The 19,986-nt window shown below is 35.1% G+C and overlaps 3 protein-coding genes across 5 annotated transcripts; 2 read left to right on the top strand and 1 right to left on the bottom strand.

The window, feature by feature from the left end:
- Positions 1–3,472: 3,472 nt before the first annotated feature.
- LOC115448273 (sulfite oxidase, mitochondrial) lies at positions 3,473–13,346 on the top strand. Of its 3 annotated transcripts, none has more exons than XM_037442819.1 (11): positions 3,473–4,324; positions 4,958–5,148; positions 6,472–6,592; positions 7,244–7,422; positions 8,051–8,204; positions 8,535–8,721; positions 9,255–9,386; positions 9,692–9,884; positions 10,129–10,329; positions 10,713–10,885; positions 11,165–13,346. In XM_037442819.1, the coding sequence occupies exons 1-11, from the start codon at positions 4,299–4,301 to the stop codon at positions 11,291–11,293; spliced, it is 1,686 nt and encodes a 561-aa protein (XP_037298716.1). In that variant the 5' UTR covers positions 3,473–4,298; the 3' UTR covers positions 11,294–13,346. The 3 variants fall into 3 exon arrangements, with proteins under 3 accessions (XP_037298716.1, XP_030031537.2, XP_030031553.2); XM_030175677.2 differs by having other exon boundaries at positions 9,252–9,386; XM_030175693.2 differs by having other exon boundaries at positions 3,488–4,324; positions 4,958–5,118; positions 9,252–9,386.
- A 1,000-nt stretch (positions 13,347–14,346) lies between these two features.
- Positions 14,347–16,007, top strand: LOC115448305 (gamma-butyrobetaine dioxygenase). The gene has a single exon (XM_030175704.2). The coding sequence runs from the start codon at positions 14,394–14,396 to the stop codon at positions 15,624–15,626; it is 1,233 nt and encodes a 410-aa protein (XP_030031564.1). The 5' UTR covers positions 14,347–14,393; the 3' UTR covers positions 15,627–16,007.
- A 256-nt stretch (positions 16,008–16,263) lies between these two features.
- LOC115448314 (mitotic spindle assembly checkpoint protein MAD2B) lies at positions 16,264–17,294 on the bottom strand. The gene has a single exon (XM_030175717.2). The coding sequence runs from the start codon at positions 17,175–17,177 to the stop codon at positions 16,593–16,595; it is 585 nt and encodes a 194-aa protein (XP_030031577.1). The 5' UTR covers positions 17,178–17,294; the 3' UTR covers positions 16,264–16,592.
- Between the last annotated feature and the right edge of the window lie 2,692 nt (positions 17,295–19,986).

Below are 19,986 nucleotides of genomic sequence, written 5' to 3'. Positions count from 1 at the left end.
ATGATTCAAACACTTAGAAATATATTTCATTTCAGGCCAATGTACATATACAAAGTAACAAGAATGTTAAAGCTGAATAAAAATACTTTTGTGGACGAAGCCGCGCGTAATAAGCTAGTACATGAATTATGAAATCAAGATATAAAATACGTCATCGAGTATTTATCTCAGGTATTTATAAAGATAATTTAAATGCGATCTCTTTCATTCTGCAAAATAATACTCAACGTAGAAGCGGCGAACGGAATCCAGCGCACACATATGAAGAAGGCCTTAAATAATGTATTTCTTTATAATTCTATGTATCTGTGCGCCTTTCTGCAGCGAGGCATCTCCCAGAATCGACTTAACCTTCCCCGAGCTTGCCTCGTATGATGGATATACCTCTGAGATCCATACAGTTGAGACCGAAGACGACTATATCCTTACTGTACACCGACTGCCTCCGAAGGAAACTTGTGCCGCTGACCCGAACAAAATACCAATCGTTTACATGCATGGAATGTATGAAAGCAGTGATGACTGTCTAATACCAGGTCCAGGAGTAGGACACTGTTACATATACGCAGAAAGTTGCTATGATGTCTGGGTTCCAAATTCAAGAGGGAATTTTTACAGCCGAAGCCACAAAACTTACAATCCTGACGAAGACGTAGATTACTGGGACTTCGACATAGATGAAATGGCTCTCAAGGATTTACCAGTGATTATAGACTATATTTTGGATGTGACTGGGTCAACACAACTTGGCTACGTAGCACATGCACAAGGAGTTGCCTTACTTTTAATTCTTTGTGCGAAGCAACCTCAATACAACGATAAATTTAATTTCGCAGTTGGCCTTTCCAGTACAACATGGCTTAACCATGCTAAATTCTCCATAGTTGCATTAGAAGAAGAACTATCCCCTCTAATGACACTTGCAAGCGACGTTGGTCTCAATGCAGAACTGTTTCCTAGAGGTGGAAGCATTCAGAAAGTGATACAATTGCTTTGCGGTAACGTATTAGCTTATCCATTATGTTCATCGTTAATTTTTGCAACATTTGGCTACAATAAGTTTCAAATTACACCGAATGTGTTAATTGATATAGTCGGCCACGCTCCCAGTGGAACCTCGTTGAAGAACTTTAACCGTTGGGGTCAAATGAAGAAAAATGGATTTGCAGAGTACGATTTTGGAGAAAAAGGGAATCTAGAGAAATATGGGCAGGCAAAACCTCCACTGATCAATTTAGGTAATGTTACTATGCAGTGGATTTTCTTGGGAAGCGAGAATGATAACGTATCTGATTTGAGGGATTTAGACACGCTCATGTCGTATTTATCCAACGCTTCCAAATGTGTAGTTTCCGATAAGAGTTTTATTCATTTAGATTTTATTTATAGTAAAAATATTCCGAAGTATATAACGCCTGTAGTACTTTCGATGTTAAACAACAAAACCTATGAATGTTTATAAATAAAACCTGATTTTTACGTGATAATACTAAATCGAAATGCTTTATGTTTCCATCGTTCTATACGATTGTAGCTGCCCCGATTATCGAACATATATTAATTAAAAGAAATGCATTGAAAAGTTTAATTCCATATTATGACAATACGATGAGCTCCCCATCGGTGCGTGTTCGACAGTAAACAGGATTATGTGTCCTCAGTAGCATTCAAAGAACGTGAATTTCGTAAATTCTTATGTGGATTCCGAAGATTTTATCAAATTCGTATTTTTATGTTTAATAGCTTTATTACTGTTTTAAATAAAAAATATGAATTAAAATTCATTACCACACTGAACACAAAAAAAATCTAATAATTTTTAGAAAAACTATTCCTAATAGTTAAAATGACTTAATCAAATGAAAACAATTAACAAACATGCACCTTTTTAATATAATGTTTAATTTTGCCATAAAACTCGCCTTATACATACATAGTATCACGCCTCTATCCCATACGAATAGACAGACTATGGATTGCCAATTTTCACGATTCTGGCATACTTCTCTCGCTTCCTGCACTATTAATCTTTTTATGCGTTCCCGCCGGTTCAGGTACTTTTGATTTGACATTTACTAAGAATTTTAGATATCTATCTCATCTTCGAAGACTTGGTGCGGTCGACCCCTATCGGCACTTCCATCCACATTCACCTTATATATCTTCTTTGTAAGTCTCTTTATATGTTGTTAGGGTTCATATATTTTTATTTATTTTCACGAAAGTACATAATATTTTTTTTGGCCTTTTCCGGTTTAATATTTAAGGACGGGGCTATCATTAATTATTAAATTATTTTGATGTGTAATATATTCATCGTTTTCAAATCACACCTCGATTTCAAAAAGTGGGGCATCTATAACACAATTGCCCTATAATATATTTTAAAACCATAATGCCAGTGAAACTAATGCATAAAGTCTTTAAAAACTCATAAGCGGAGAAAGGGGTGACGGCGAGCAGTAGTGTTCGCAATTACAATGTGAAGAATAACTTGTAATGTATTTCATTATGAACTAAAATATATTGTAGAATATTATTATTATAATAAAAGAAATAAGCAAATTATTTGCATGTCGTTTTTTTTTACCTCTAATAACACGATTTTCGATTATAATTTTGTGACTTGTATTTATAAAAAACCGGCCAAGTGTGAGTCGAACTCGCGCACCGAGGGTTCCGTACAAAAACCGGTAGGTAAGTAAAAATTCAATCATCGCGACAATCGAGTCATAGTTATAGTATTTTTATTGCAAAATGAAATCCATAACATTACAATATGGAAAGCTGCAGGAGCATAAATTAAAGACATAAGTATGTCTAAAAATTTAACGTTTTCGCAATTTTTCTTTTTTCTTTACTATAAGACGTTGCCTTGTACCAAATTTCAAGATTCTGAGTTCACGGGAAGTACCCTGTAGGTTTTGATTCCCTTGCAAGTTTCGAAAATTTGCGACATAAGCGGCTGTATCTTTTGATTGCGTTGGCTTAGAAGTTTGATTTTTTCACAGCTGCAACGGACAGTAGACCTGAGTATTTGATATAAATTTCAGCTTAATATCTCCACGCGTTCCTGAAAAAATGGTCTTGATAGACGGACGGGCGGACAACAAAGTGATCCTATAAGGGTTCCATTTTTCCTTTTGAGGTACGGAACCCTAAAAAAGGATACCGAAAAACAACCGAATGACAAAAAGCATGTAGCTCAACTACTAGGGCTACAGTGTGCTCGACCTGCTGGTATATCTATCTATGAGTTATAATTTACAACATAATTGTATGTACATCACAATTTAGACAGTCAGGTGTAGGTACCTACTTAATAGGTTGAGTCTTATTGTATAGTTACACTTATTTTATACACGGGCACGGCAAAGTGACAATACTGCACAGGCCGATGGTAAATGAAATGGGACCGGAATCCTGAACGCGACACTCTTGTACTTACTCATAATATTACGAAAAATTGTAGTGTTAGTCTTTTTGAAATATTTTGAGACTTACTTAATGAATATAAATTTATTTATATATAGGTGATAAGCGTATATTTATTTTTAAAAAATCATTTAAATAATCGTAGAACAGTAAATCATATAGGTACTTCTGGGTTATACCGGCTGCATAATTTATAAACTTTTGCCTAACCGCGACGTAATAAACAGCTGTTATTGAGTTTGACAAAACGGGTAAATGTAATGCAGTGTTTCCACTTTGAGGCATTTACTCCATTATCGGGGCGAAATGGTAATTTTGTATAGACTTATCACTAAAGATTTTATAGCGCCAATGTTCTGAAGGAAATTTAATCAAATTGTAATAAATGTTATCTATTCAGTCTAATTTTACTTAATAATTATTATATTGCAGATTACAAAGATAGTTTTAGGTAATATAAAACATTTACAGGTTTGGAACCCTTATAAGAAGATCTAGTTACACTTAGGTACCTATTTTATTTTACTAAATACGTGAAACGCTATAATGTTCCTCGAAATAGGATTTTCTAAGATCCTTAATGGAATTCTAAGAATTTTCTTGGAAAATGCAGTGTAAAATCAAAATTATAAGTGGAAACACTGTTTGAAAGGCAAAAACTCGCGCCATTTGTTATTGTCGAGTCCAGTAGTCGGTCTACGCATAGCGATTTACGGTTTCGTTGGTTTGCGATGTTTGATAAATTGATAACGGGTCGGTAGATTGTGGACAAGGTCAAAATATTTTCGATACAGATCATTTTTTCCGATGTTTATCGGCTACGTTTGTGTGTGGTGACTAGTGGTGGTGGAAGCTTCGAAAAAATGTCGCTCAGAAATTTGTTGCTAAGGTAGGTCAGTTATTTGTATAATCCGGTTTCCAAATTATAATTTATTCCACTTCAATAATATTAAAGTAAAAACGATTGGAATATATCCTTATGATTTTCTTTATAATCTCTTTAATTATTTGTTGGCAAAATTCCATCACGGTTTAACGAAGTATTCAATAATATAGTTTGAATGAATGGAAGGTATAGTTAATAGATAGTAATGCATATAAATAACCTAAGTTTAGTATATATCATTCGGCATATTCTGCGTATTGGCACTTTTTATTAACACTTCTTACATTTCTTACTAAAAGAAAAGTTTCATAGATTCATAATAATACATTGCACCGTAAATTGTGGGAATTAAATAACCAAAATTTAGTTAAAAAATTAATGTACTAGGAAAATCAACTTCAAGCACGTTATTTTTAATCATAAAGGCTTCATGCCAGAAGCCTCCAATTCAATATCTGACATGGTCTAGTGAATTAATTAATTCTCATATTTTATTGTAAAATGTCACTACAAAGCATTTTTTCCTATTTGCAAATTTACACTAAAAAATCTGGTTTTAAACTTTCTATACATTTGCGATGATCATTCATTGAATTAAGATGGAAAGAAGAAGAAATAATTTATTTATCATTTCAGAACAATAACAAGAAAGAACAAATTTATAAACTTTGCTTCAATAGCTACCCGTAATGAACATCCGCAGGGCGATAAGAACAAATATGAATCAAAGAAAGGTTATGGGAGAGTGGTCACTGGTGCCGTACTGGGCTCTGTGCTTGTGGGTTCAGCTGTGGCAGGTAAACTAGAAAATCTAAAAGAAGGCAGAGGTACAACTACCCCACCCAGTTTTCTTATATTGTATGTTCTGTCTACATTAAGTGATATGAGACAAACAGTAGGCCATATCGGCCACAAATTCCAGACTCTGGGCTGATACATGTAGAAAATTCTCAAAAGATTATTAAATATTAATTTTATTAACAGCAACGTTTGGGAGAAGCCTAAACCAATGAGTAGTGTATGTATAAGAAATAATTGCTCAAGTAATACAGAATAGTGAATCTGTGTGAGGTTGTGTAGATAATATGCTATTAACTGCATATAAATACATCTAATATGTGTCTCCTTCTGCAGAATGCAACCATCAATTATACACATAATTAAACAAATTTCTGTATTATACCAAAAATCCAAACATCCCAAATAATATAAAAAGTCCATAGTAATTTCTTATGTTTATGCAATGTTTGGAATTGAAATCTCAACTAGATAACATTAATAATTTTTGTTATACCACCAAACCTAATTCTTGTTATTGAGGCTGTTTGAGATTTTATCTTAAACAAACAAGTGTATATGTAAATAGTATGTTGCAATAGCAGTACTGACTTGTGTCAAAACAAACTTATCTAAACTATTAGTCAATTTTAATGGAACGCAAAGTTATTTCTAGAATGTCTGTTTAAAGTACAAAAACAATTTTTCATCTTTTATTAAGAGTTGGTTAAATATTTTCATTTTTAAACTCCTTGCAATGCAATATATATTTTTTTATTGTTGCAGTCATAAAACATTATTTGGAAAAGAGTATGTACTTTTTTTATATAGATGTTTGTATTTTTTTTTTGTTTTAAATGCAGATATTAGCCTTTTTCAAAATATTAGATTCCGTCAGACTTTTTTGACTTACAAAATGTATTCATTGTTCTCTTTATCATTTTTCTCATCTAAATTAGCTGGGCATGTGTTGTTATGCTAGCCATTTAAATTAGTATCATAAAGTTGAAGTTTATTGTTTTTTGCATTGTTACCTGGACCTAGTGCTGACTTCCTGTTTAATTACTTTCACTTTGAACTGTCTTGAACATTCCTAATTCTACAAATGACAACCATTCAACCAAATTGGACAAAGCATTGATTAACATTCACTCATGGTAACAAGATTTTTTTCTCATCAAATCTGAAATAGCAATCCTCTGTTTGTTACTCATCTATGCACCATCTTTGTTGTGGATATTGTCTTAAATATAAGTAGCACAAAACACACAATCATATTGTTAACAAAATTTGTTATAAGTATGTATATCTGACTCATATGAATAACCCCTATATAATACTGCTAAAATTTAAATATAAGAAATATTTTTCAGATCAAGTAAGGAACAAAGGATTGAACAAAGATATAACGGATGATCTCATAGTAGAAGCAGGTGGGAAGCGTCCTGACTTACCAACATACAGAGCGGAGGAAGTCAGCCAGCATGATAATATGTAAGTTTCTTTTTAGTCTGTATCTAACTATCTACACACACCAAGCCTATATCCCCGAAGTAGTAGAACGCAACTAGGACATCCATTTTTCGCCATGTGTATCAACCCCATTATCGGATGGGGCGAACCTATCATAATTTTGTAGACAAATACCAAACTTACAAGCTAATACTGAGCAGAAACATCTAAATCATTTCCGTACCTAAATACAATCACTTTAAATTAAAATAATTGTTCATTTTGGGCAAATATAAAATACTGGTAAATATTAAGAATTGGCTTTCTTCTATCTACAATGAACTTTTTTTTGCCTGGAACTGTAAACCTTTAGTCTGATTCCGAGAATAAACCAATCAAAACAAGTAATTTGTAAGCAGGTCAAAAAAAAAATTTGATTGGTCTATTTTTGCAATAGATCGAAAAAAATCGATTGGGATCGTTATTTGAAAATGGTGGTAAGTGAAATTCTAGCACAAACTTGGTGGTTCAAATGCTGTCTGTTGTAAAAACATTAACAAGATATTTTGCTAACACAAGAACCACATTGCTCATTACACCCTCTATGTTCATATTGATATTAAGAGATAAGTGTAGATAACTCAGCAGCTTCATTGTCAGCTACATGTTAAAAAAATAACAATGTTTTCCCAGTAAAAGTTTCTGGGTAACGTACAAGCACGGAGTGTACGACATCACCAAGTTCCTTCCGTCGCACCCTGGCGGCGAGCAGATCCTGAACGCGGCCGGGCTCAGTATCGAGCCGTTTTGGAACGTCTATGGAATGCACAAGACACCTGAGGTGTATGCATTGCTGGAATCATACAGAGTTGGTGAGTAATGAGTGGTGTATAACAATTTCATGATATTAGGTGTTGTGGGTCAAACATAATGTACTGGGATCGATTCCCAGGTCAGGCTTTGTCTTTTCAATATTAATCTGGAAAGGTAAAGTATGAATTCGAACTTACATCACCTATTTTGTTATTGTTAATACAAAGATTTCCCATGGATGCAGCAATATCTGTCTATAATATAATATGTAATACTCACTAACTGTAAGCGGCGATAGCCTAGTTGGGTGTGGAACGGACTGCCAAGACGAATGTCTGCAGGTTCAAATCCCAAAAGCACACACCTCTGACATTTCTAAAAAATCATGTGTGTATTCTTTGTGAATTTATCGTTCGCTTTAACGGTGAAGGAAAACATCGTGAGGAAACGCAGGTTTCCTCACGATGTTTTCCATATGTGCAGACATATGAGAAGTTCTCTAAAGGAATTTCGAAGGTGTGTGAAGTCTACCAATCCGCACTAGGCCAGCGTGGTGGACTAAGGCCTAACCCCTCTCAGTAGTAGAGGAGGCCCGTGCTCAGCAGTGGGACAGTATATAATACAGGGCCGATACTTACTGACAAGTCTTGTAATAATATCCAACACAGGCAAACTTATTATTTGCAGGCAACCTCCACGACGACGACGTGGTGGACCACTCTGATGAGGAGATGTGGGTTCGAGAGCCGCTGAGGGACCGGCGGCTGGTCGTGAAGACCGCGCGACCCTTCAACGCAGAGATACCGCCCAAGCTGCAGATACAACACCTGGACACGCCCAAGTACGTACACGTGTATTACTCACACCATCACGTCTCTTATGCATGCGGGCGTGAGCAGTGTAACTTGCGCACCGACTTTACAATACATCATAGTTAATTTTAAGTTGTTTAGCAAAATGCATCCAAATCGAGAACTTATGAAATTAGAGTCAAACAGCCTTCGTCACGCAGTAAACAGACTATGAAAGAGCTGACCTTGGGAGCTTCATAAATGTTTATTTAGATAACTATGGCTTTAAAAAATAAATTATATTTTTTTTTTCCAATTTTTTGATTGTCCGTACTAATATAACCTTAACAGAAACCCATTGAGTGTGTTTTTGTTTGCAGCGAGTTATTTTACGTCCGTCAACACATGCCTGTTCCAGAGCTGGACCCGGCGACTCACCGCGTGAAAGTGTCGGTGGGGGGTCATGACCCCCGCACCTTCAGTCTGCAGCAACTCGACCAGTTCCCGCGCGTGACACTGCGAGCGGCGCTAATGTGTGCAGGGAACAGGCGCAGTGAAATGAATAAGGTTCAAAGAGCATAAGCTCAGAAAAACTTGATTGTGTAATCTTTAAATTTCGTCAACCCAACATGCATGCCTTTTTTAATGTTGATTAATAATACTATATCCTGTGATTTTGAAGTTGGTCAATAATAATTTACATTTATTGACTAAACTTAAGGTTAGCATAATTAGGTACTTATGCAAGAATCCAGTGGCATCCTTAGTCAACGCGAGGCTCCAGGCGGCAGATAGTTGCAAGGCCTTTTTCTTTGTGGCCCTTGCCAGTGCCGGCACGGGTCCTAGGTGGGACCTAAATTAAAGGTTTTTGGTCTTAATACAAAGCCCCCCCTGACCTAAGGTCGCTACTGCAGAATACCTATGAGTTTTCTACTAAATATTTATTATAGAGTAAATTCATATGGAATAACTTTATTTCATAATACATTAATTTGATTACAGTAATGATTTAACACAAATATTTTCCTACCGTTTTAAGGAAAATAGCTGTAGACCATGTAAAATAACTATAACAAAAATATTTCTGCTGTGAAAAGCAGGTGAAGCCAGTGAAGGGTCTGGATTGGGCTGGTGGCGCCATCAGCAACGCGACGTGGACCGGGTTGAGGCTCAGAGACGTGTTGTTGCAGTGTGGGGTTGATCCCACAGATACCAAAGGGAAGCATGTCATTGTGAGTATGTGAAATATGTAAGTCGACAACAATATCTACAAAAAATTATTTGATTCCTTAAACAATGAATAGTATCAACTTCTTAGTAAATTACTTTCATAAAGAATCAAAACCAAAAGCAGTCAGTATATTGACAATGGGGCAATTACTGGTTTCATTTACTTCATACGGCATCAGACGTAACTAACTAAAACCCCCACAGTACGCCGTCCTGTGACGTGATAGGGAATAAGCCTAACATTCATTTTACTACGAGAAAACTTATAGTAGGTGCAGTATAATAATAATAATAATCCTATGTACAGTTGCAAGGCGCGGACATAGATGCGACGGGCGTGAACTTCAGTACGTCTATCCCGCTGGCCACGGCGCTGAGTGAAGAGCGGACGGTGTTGCTAGTGACGCACATGAACGGGGCCCCGCTGCCCCCCGACCACGGCGCGCCGCTCCGCGCCGTCGTGCCCGGCGCGCCCGCCGTGCGCAGCGTCAAGTGGCTGGGTAGGTTATACTATTTATTTTTAATGCCGCAAGGCCAAATCGCTATATAATATATCCGTCCTATGATTTGAAAGAAGGCAATCAATTCCAAACAAAAGCAATCCATCTGCATGGCTATGATGTGTTTGAAACACTTTTTAAAATTACACTAATTTTACCTATCCTGATCATCGAAGGTAAAAAGATACCCATATGTATACCCCAAATGCACTGTAAGTTAATATTAATTAAAGATATTTTCCAGAATCTATAACAGTATCAGAACTGGAATCTCCGTCACATTGGCATCAGAAGGACTACCGCGCGTTCAACCCGTCCAAGACTTGGGAAACCGCTGACTTCTCCACCGCGCCGCCTGTCTACAGCCTGCCCGTGACCTCCGCTATTTGTGACCCCGGGGACGGCGAGCAGGTCAAAGTCAAGAATGGGCATGTGGAGGTGAAAGGTGAGTTGGATGACGATGATGATGTAGTTAAGGTGGTTATGTGAAATTAATGAGGTTGAAAAAATTGCTACAATCATGTAAGATATTTCAGTTTTTACTTTTTAAAATACGCGCTAAATTGACTAGTTAACCAAAGAAATAAATATTTCAGTTAAAAACTCAATTAATGCTAAATATTTTGTTCTCATTTACCGACGTTTCCAATAAACGACCTCTATCGCATTTTTCAAACCATCGCGAAAATGGACCAATTAGAATAAACTTAAAAATTATTTATATTGATTGGTTTATTCCTGGGATCGGATCGAATATTTAGATAGGAATCGAAAATTTAAAACAGTTTATAATAAACGTATTTTATCGAATATGTGACCACCCTCCAGGATACGCGTACTCAGGCGGCGGAGCGAAGATAATGCGCGTGGACATCAGTGCGGACCGCGGCGCGACCTGGGTGGAGGCGCAGCACCTCATCAGCGACGACGCGCCCCCTAACACACATTACGGGTGGACGCTGTGGACTGCCAGGGTACCGGTGGGCAAGGGACAGTCTGAGGTGAGTGCTGAGGGAACGGACCAAAAGTGGCTATAAGTATAGTCCTATTAATATAGTCCTAAAGTGGCTCAACCTCACCCTACCCCATGAGTTTCATTCATGCGCCGTAAATAACACTATAACGTTTTTCTGGGTCATGAAATTTATTGGCAACATTTTTTATTTTTAAGATTTTGTTTTGAGTTATTGTATTTTCAAGAGTTGATAGTTATTTCTTTAAACAAGTTCTATTTATTCCCATAACTATTTTTACCAACTCCATGATAAACTTTCTTTTAGCTGGAACTGTGGGCAAAGGCGACAGACAGTAACTTCAACACGCAGCCGGAGAAGTTCGACGACATTTGGAACATTAGAGGCATACTCAGCAACGCTTACCATAAAATCAAAATCAAACTGCAACATTAAGATATCGGCAGTTAGTATTTATTATGATACAAAACAGACTACATGAAATGCACTAAGCTTGGGATATGTACATAAAAAGTATATTTTATTGCTACATGGAAATTATGTGACAGGAATGGAGCATTAAAAGCAGGCATTCCAGTGTTGCCATGGGTCAAAATAAACGTATGCCAAACAAAATATTGTAGAAACTAAAAAATAAGGACGCCTTAACACTGGCCGATGATTGCACGTATCAGCCATTGCCCTAAAAAAGATTCGCCATTCCTATTCTAGAACTCTCGAAAATACTAAGAATTTTCTGATATTCGAAATAAATAATTATTATGTGTACGAAACGACTGATTATAATATTATATAGTACCTTAAATGCAATGTAAACCATGAGTGACTAACATATAGGGCCACGGTTACAAGATCTTGTTATTTTTTAATTCTTTTGCAAAATTTTGATGAAAAATGTTCTTGGTAAAAAATTTAGAAAAGACAACAATTAATTTGGGATTATTAAAAAATTTCAATGGAAAAAAAATTGAATATTGCGATAATATATATAATTTAATTGACATATCAAATATGACATAGAACCTTGCATGTATGACCCATTTATATAATCAATAATAACAATTGAGAGAAGCTCCATCTCGCGACAGTGAGGAAGAAAAGAATTCCTTATCAGAACAACGTAGTAATATTTCCTCCTTAGTATTGGTAGCATAATTATTATTTTGAAGACTCAAGGGTCGCAGTTTCGAAGAAGTTAGGCAATATTTTATGACTAGCATGATTTACGACTTTTTTCATTAAATGATTCCATTCTTAATCTTCAATTCGAGTCCGTAAATAAAGCAACGCAAATAAGTCATTCCTAAGCATGGCAATAAAATATTTGTGCTGATTGCTTTATTTTAGCGATGGAATGATAAAAACTATTGGGATCATTTATTGACAACGGCGGTTAGTCGGGATCGGATCAACCAAGACAGGTTGCAGTTTAGGTAGTCTAAAAACAGCCGAATGATATATCTGCAATTTGCGTGGAAATGTTTAGGTATATTGGTCACTGAATTGGACAGATATAACTTAGGTGAAGTGAGGACAAAATGACATCAAACTTAAGGGCTCCTGGACACTTTTGGGTTAACAATAATAAACCTTTATTATTGTCACTAGTCCTAATTATTCCATATCCAAGTTTACTTTTTCCCTCACAAAAAAAAATTAGGGGTAATTAAGGTGTTTTTTACGTTTCACACAATATTTTGCACTTGTATATATTTAATTCAGACTGAGATATGCCATTTGTACGCACAATCTGAAGACTCAAAATTGTTTCAATCGGGACAATTACATACACGAAGCGTAAATTACACATGCCGCCATTTTCAATAAACTATCCTAATCGCTTTTTTAAATCTATCTCTAAAATGGACTAATCAGAACAAAGTATTTTTTGACATGTTAACAAATGAGTTATTGCGATTCTCGGAAGCCGATTAACAGTCGAAATTGGAATCGATTATTGAATATGGATGTTAGTAGCCGTCTTTTTTTTTACTGGTTAAGTATATCGACTCTTTCACTTTACACATCAATGCCAAAAATATGTATGTGTGCGTACGGAACACTTTTTCATTTCATTTTTAAAGGTATGGCATATCTATACTTCTTAATTTATCAGTGTTTACAATAATATAAGAAAATTATTATTATGTTGGAACAATATCGCATAAATTATGTAGTAATATTATTAAATTATGATTAATTTACATACATAAAAGTACATTTAACATGTAACGAACATAAAGTCTGACCAACCTTTTAAAAATATGAAGGTACAAAAACATAAGTTTTTTTCACTTAGATGTTTTTTTTAAAGTTATGTTTTTTTTATCATGAACAAATGTGGGGTACCAAAGGTATCTCTACAAAATGTTGTTATGGTTAATTATATTTTTTTTTATATTTTTGTTACATAAAATAGGTGCAAGTACATATTTACTTAATATTTTGGCAAAGGAGATTAAATGGTTGTCTATTTATTTTATGTTTTTTTTTGTATATTTTTGTTTTAATAAATAAAATTAATATAAATTTTTATTTTTATTCACCTCTTTATCTTGTCTATAAATTGGTTTAAAATTCATCTGACCCCAGAAGGCGGATGTATTGTAACTGCGATAGGAATCTGAAGACATACCCAAAAATTTTACACAACAATATATTTATATTTGAAGTCTACCGACATGCATCTAGGCTGCGTGATCTGATATACTATCATTATTATGTGTACAAAAGTAGTATTTTGTATTACACAAAATAATAATGTTAGATTTGCAGTTATCTACAACTTTCCTATGTAAGGATTTTTGTTGACAGTCGCTTAGACATACAGCACATTATTCAGTATTAGCACAAAGATAAGCTGGTTACGTCATACTCCTATCTTTACAATTAATTGTTTAATTACATAATTAATATTTTAGAGTTGGGACCACTGATAAAGATTATAGTTATATTAGGTAGAGAGGACACTGTTGCGGTTACGGCTGTTCTCAATAATCCCAAATCTTCGATCCGATCTCCAGAATAAATCAATTAAATTAATTCAATTGCAAGCATGTCAAGAAACATTTGCTCTGATGGTGCATTTTGCGATGGATCAGAAAAAGCGATTGGGATCTATTATTGTAAACTAATTAAACGTGATACAATAAAGGTTACTTTTTAAATAAATTGTAAAAGAAATGAGTGCGGCTTGTGCGGGTTAATTGCTACAAAATTCTTGGCAGGAGCTCAACTTTTTAGCAACGAAACAATTTAAAGGATAATATCTTTTGATTGATGGAGGGACCAAAAATCAGACCCCTTTAACCCTGCAGAGTCATTCATCCCAGTACAAAATCTTTACTTTCTATCATTATTAGAACATCGAGTCTGAACATATCTACCTTAACATTCTTTGGCATAATCTCATTTGCAAAATAAAAACAATGTTCGTGAAGATAATGAACCGGTTGTGGGATCCCGTATAACGAGTCAACTAACTTTATCTCAGTTTATCGGCAGCCGGCTGAGAGCGAGCCCGTCTGTACCTACCATGTTCGTAATAAGGCGGATACGAAGTGCAAAGTTCACTGCCATACCAAAATTATCGAGACATATCCACAGCCACAGCGTACTGTTGAAACAATCAGAACATCTCAATATAGACATAAAGGGACACTCTTTAAAGTTCCCTTTCGTGTGGCTCAGGGACAATTGCCAATGCGAGGAATGCTTCCATAAATCGGCGAAGAGCCGGATTCTTGACTGGAGTAACTTTGACGTAAATGTTCAACCTATAGATGTAACTAGAGAAGGGAATTCTATACGCGTCAGTTGGACTGATGGCCACCAGTCTTCATACAATATCGAATGGCTAAAATTCAGAAGTTTTACTCCTGAGAACCAGAGAAAGTACAGTGACACGATTTACAAGCCGAAGAAAGTGACTTGGCACGGCAAAGACTTCCAAAAAGTTTTTACTAAACACGATTACAACGAGATTTTGCGATCGGATGAAGCTCTTTACAACTGGCTTCACAATTTCTCAGTATACGGAGTCGCTTTGATACAAAATGCACCACATTCCGAAACTGCTGTAGACCAAATCGTTGAAAAAATTGGGTTCACGAAAAGGACTCACTATGGGGTTAAATTTGTAGTTCAACATGTACCCAATACGAGCAACGTAGCGTATTTATCGAGCAATTTGCAAATGCACACAGATTTGCCATACTATGAATACTGTCCTGGCACCAACTTACTTCATTGCCTGGTCCAGACAGCGAGTGATGGAGGAGAAAATCTGCTCTCAGACTGCCATCACGTAGCGCGGTACATGAAAGAGAATTGTCCAGAAGAATACACTCTTCTAACAGAAACAGAAGTAGAGTGGAGTGACGTCGGGGTAGAACACGGCAACGAGTTTTTCAAACTTTACCGTTCGCCCGTCATATGCCTTGATTCACATGGGGCAATTATAAGAATAAACTTCTCTATTCCCCAAAGAGGCAGTCACTTCCCAGGGCCTATTGAGAAAGTGGTGCCATGGTACAAAGCTCACAGCTTATTCTTGAATTTAAATCATCAGTTTTCCGCCAAATTTAAAACACAGCCGGGTGATATCCTCGCCTTTGATAATATCAGATTACTGCACGGTAGAAATGCGTACGAAGATGACACCAATAATGTTAGGAAAATCATAGGGGCTTACTTGGATTGGGACGAGATATACTCGCGTTTAAGGTGCTTGAAGGTCAAATTGAGAAATGAGGAAGGGATTTGTTAACTTTATAATGTAGGTATTTCTTAGTAAAATTTGTATTTATTAAGGTATAAGTTGTTTATTCATTTATTTTAATATAAGGTTCAGATTCATGATTTTCCACCATGTTTTTATTAAGTAGTAATATAAGTAACATTGTGTGTAGTTTGGGTATTCATATAATATGAATTATGAATTACCTATGGTCATCGAAAAACATATTATTTTGTGTTGTCTATAGATTAGAAAAGAATATGTTTACACCACGGTTATACCTCTATATAGAAGGCTACTTACACATACCACGTATTAAGCACTCGGTAAGAGAGCTGTGGTGTACTGTGCATTAGTTGGATTATGATTTTGACCAATGACTTTTGTAATATTTTTATAATTGAGATATAATCATTGTATTACATAACTTTATACACAAAGGTAATCAAGTCATTAACTGTATTTTAATTATAAGAGATTTTTTTAAATACTTTATGACCACAATGAAGATAAACCCGATATTGCTTTACAGTATGGAATAAAAATTTAATAAAAATATAATTTTGGCTGTTTTTATTTCTGTTATCTTTAATATCTTTACACAATTGTTTAAAGCAAGATTATCTAATATAATTAATATTTTCTCACTGTATAAATAATAAATCCATGTGGTAAAAAAAAATATATTATCTCCAGTACAAACAAGGCATCTCAACCAACTGTGCCACAGAAAACTAGCTAAAGTAACAGCTGGTATGTTTTATCCAGGAAATGAAATTAAAAAGCATATCCTTTTAAATATAATCCTCATGTACCAATATTCTTCATTAAGTTTGACTATACAGAGCTATGAATTAATACAGCAAGGTCTGAGACCATACTTATCACTGAGAATATAGATGTTAAAACTTCATAGTACTCTTGCTACTTGATAGCAGAACTAGACAAAGTTGTGTCTAGGTTTTGTTAAATGACCCAGCTGAGTAAGACTTATATCTATGAAACTTCAATATAAGTGTCTAAATTATAACTTCTGATTGAGATTCTCCGCAATGGTATAATTTGATCACATTCCTCTTGTTTCTCTTCTCTCTCAACCATGGGAAAGCCTTCTAAGTCGGCATTGCAGGCAATACTAACAGCTGCAGACTCATCAGTATGAATGTATATACTAAAACTGCAATCTTCCGGTAAATCCCTAATTCTCTCTATTAAAGTCGGCAACTTTAAACAGAACGCCCGCAAGTTCTGCTCAATTTCAATCAAATATGCATCCATCGTGTCCTCGTAATGTTCATTTTTCTCTATATCAAAAATAAACTTGTAAATCGTTTTGTAATTTGCGTCTGTTATTGCAAACTCTATGCGGGTTAAGCGACCTGCTTTTAAACATTCGGCGACAGTTTTTAAACATAAATCTATGTACTGATTCACTTCTGGATGAATGGACCGGTAGACCACGACATTGTATTTCCTTCTTGTTTCGAATATACTCTCTGGGTAAACTGATGTGTAGTATAGGATACTGTGGAATGCTACTGCTAGGAACTCTATGGTAACATCGACAAAACAGGCGTCCATATCCTTTACTTAATATATAGAATTTAGAAAGAACTTAGAATCGTAAAAAAGAACAGTATCTGAAAAGGTAAACAAACGTAAGTAAATATCAATAGTCACATGTGAAACGTCACTGTCAAATGTCAATCATCTATAGCTTTTACAGGAGATAAACAGTGGAACAAAACATATACAGCCTCTTAATGTTAATTTCATAACGCAAGATTTTCAGTATATAATATATTTAGATTCTATTTGGAATGAAAACTTCCAGACAAATAAAAAAAATATTTTATTAAATTAATTATGTATATTATATTTATATATATAATAAGGACTTCTGTATTCTCGTAACATTGCATAAGGACTTTATCCTCATTCCATAAATTTGCAGCACCTATGAAATGATGGAAAGATTATTATTTGAATATCTAATTTTATCTTTATTTTTATAAAATTACTATCAAACTATTTGTAGATATAACTACATAAAAACGAACAAAATATTTCAAATGAATTTTATTAACTCAATAACATCTAATTTGATAAATTAACTATCCTCTTCATGCCTCAGTTGTCTGGGATGGACTCCAAACCCTGAAAAAAAAAAATATTTAAATATCATACTAAATATAACAATTGTTGACTTTTCAATAAATAATCCCAATTTCATTCTTCAATCTGATTCTAAAATCGAACCAATCAAAATAACTCATTTGTAAGCATATAAGTACAACTCTTTCTGATTGGTTAATTTTTGGGATAGTACCAAAGAAGTGATTGGGCTTGTCTAGTAAACACAATGGTAAGTATAACATCTCTTTTATTCAAATTGATCTTACAGCTTGGAGTCATCCTCAATTTTTATAGAAGATTTATGTGTTTATCAGTTGTAATAATCTAGTATGTAGGATACACACTGAGCCCATTTGCAAATTTTACTTGTCTGACAAGAAAACACAACAAAATTCTTAGCATACACAAATATCTGACTCTAGGAAGTCAAACTTCATTTACATATGCACTGCACAAGCTGCTTTTGAAGTATTATGAACAGGTAAGGTTTATTTAGATTAATAAAAAGTTTTACTAAAAATAGTTATACATACATTGACTTGATAAGGGCTGCCTGTAACTCTGGTGTCCCTCTGGTACATGTGTCTCTGCCATCTGTCCAGTAGGCTACGCCTGTAATGCTGTAGAATTCAACACATAACATATTAACCTATCTTAAACTTTATGTTCCTATATGGAGTGACTATTTTTCATAAAAATTGTCTCTATATTATATTGACCATCCATTAACAAATCTTTCACTATTTTTTTGTTGTTTAAACAAAATTAAGACAACATCGAAAAGTTGTAGATATGTAATGAGTGTTATGTATCAATTAAGAAGAAAATACTATCTGGAACAAGATTTTTTATCTGTAATGATTAAAATTTAACCATAGTACACAGTTGTGTTACCTAACGATTGTTATTATAATTTTTACTCACGTTGCCTAGACATAGATTGTGAATGTGATATAGGGCGACTCCTGGCAAAAACAACGCCCCCGTAATAATGCCGAAGGCAGGCAGAATTTCATACCACATTTTATTGAGTTTTCGTACAAAATATTACACAAGCACTCTGCGAAAGGTGACAGTTAACTGTGTGTTGCCAGAAATAAACTTCAGATTGTACCATCAGGCTCAATGTTGCTTGGAAAAGATGCAGAAAGAAAAAGGTAAATATGGTGTCTACAATATTCTTGTAGGTTAGGCCAATGTGATTTAGTAGCGGTCTGCATTATTAATATGATTATTTAGTCTAATGCCGCTTATAGACCCAAAGCTAAGTTAATAGTCGATTTTACGTTTTAAATCTGTTCAGCTATATTTGTAGCTGACTGTACCTATCTACTATATGTAATTAATTGTAATTATGTCATCTATACGAAATAAGCGTAAAATAAATTAGCTTAGTTCTTGATCCACAACCGGTGTTAATGTTGCCTTGCTACTCATTAGCTATCTAAACTAATTTATTCATTTATCTTTGACTCCGGCCAAAAAGTAATCGTGACAGGAGCGTACGAACTATCGAAATTCACTTGTGATATATGGGCGTCGCCAGAAACAGTATGGAACGGCAGCTACCGGTAGCACTGTTGATCACCGAAACCTAAGTACTTAGTATCTAGTATTTCGCCGGCATACGCAACATACCACGAACAGAGATCAGCTAGCTATTTTATGATATATGATGACGCGATTACCAAGTCTATTTTGGTTTGATTGGCTCGTGAAGCTAGGACTAGTAGATTAATAATAGCTCAAAATCAGATAGAAAAAATAACAAATAAATATAAGATAATACATAAGAATAAGACTGCCTCGGTGGCGTAGTTGTATTGCATGTCCGGTACAATAGCGCTCTGAGGTCCTGGGTTCGAATCCCGGGTCGGGCAAAGTGATATTTGGGTTTTTCTGCTCAGTATCAGCCCGGAGTCTGGAATTTGTGCCCGATATGGCGATAGGCTCGCCCCCTATCACATCATGGGACGGAACATACTTGGCGAAAAGTGGGTGCCCTAGTTGCGCCTCTGCATACCCCTTCGGGGATAAAATGCGTGATGTTATGTATGTATGTTATGTAAATATAAGATAAATGATCTAAGAATTAAAATATCTCACGTTCCCCAAGACGAAATAATGTATCCACCACAGGCCAAAACCTGGGGCTGCAACACCAGCAGTTATGATAAAAAATGATGGTAATATATTAAACCACATGCTTTTGTTGATTCAGGAAAATAGTAATGCATATAGTAGCGAATCCAAA

Source organism: Manduca sexta, chromosome 25 (genome assembly GCF_014839805.1).
Source record: "Manduca sexta isolate Smith_Timp_Sample1 chromosome 25, JHU_Msex_v1.0, whole genome shotgun sequence".
NCBI classification, from domain to species: Eukaryota; Metazoa; Arthropoda; class Insecta; order Lepidoptera; family Sphingidae; genus Manduca; species Manduca sexta.
Note: the sequence above shows the minus strand (reverse complement) of the source record. Positions and strands in the feature narration are given on the sequence as shown.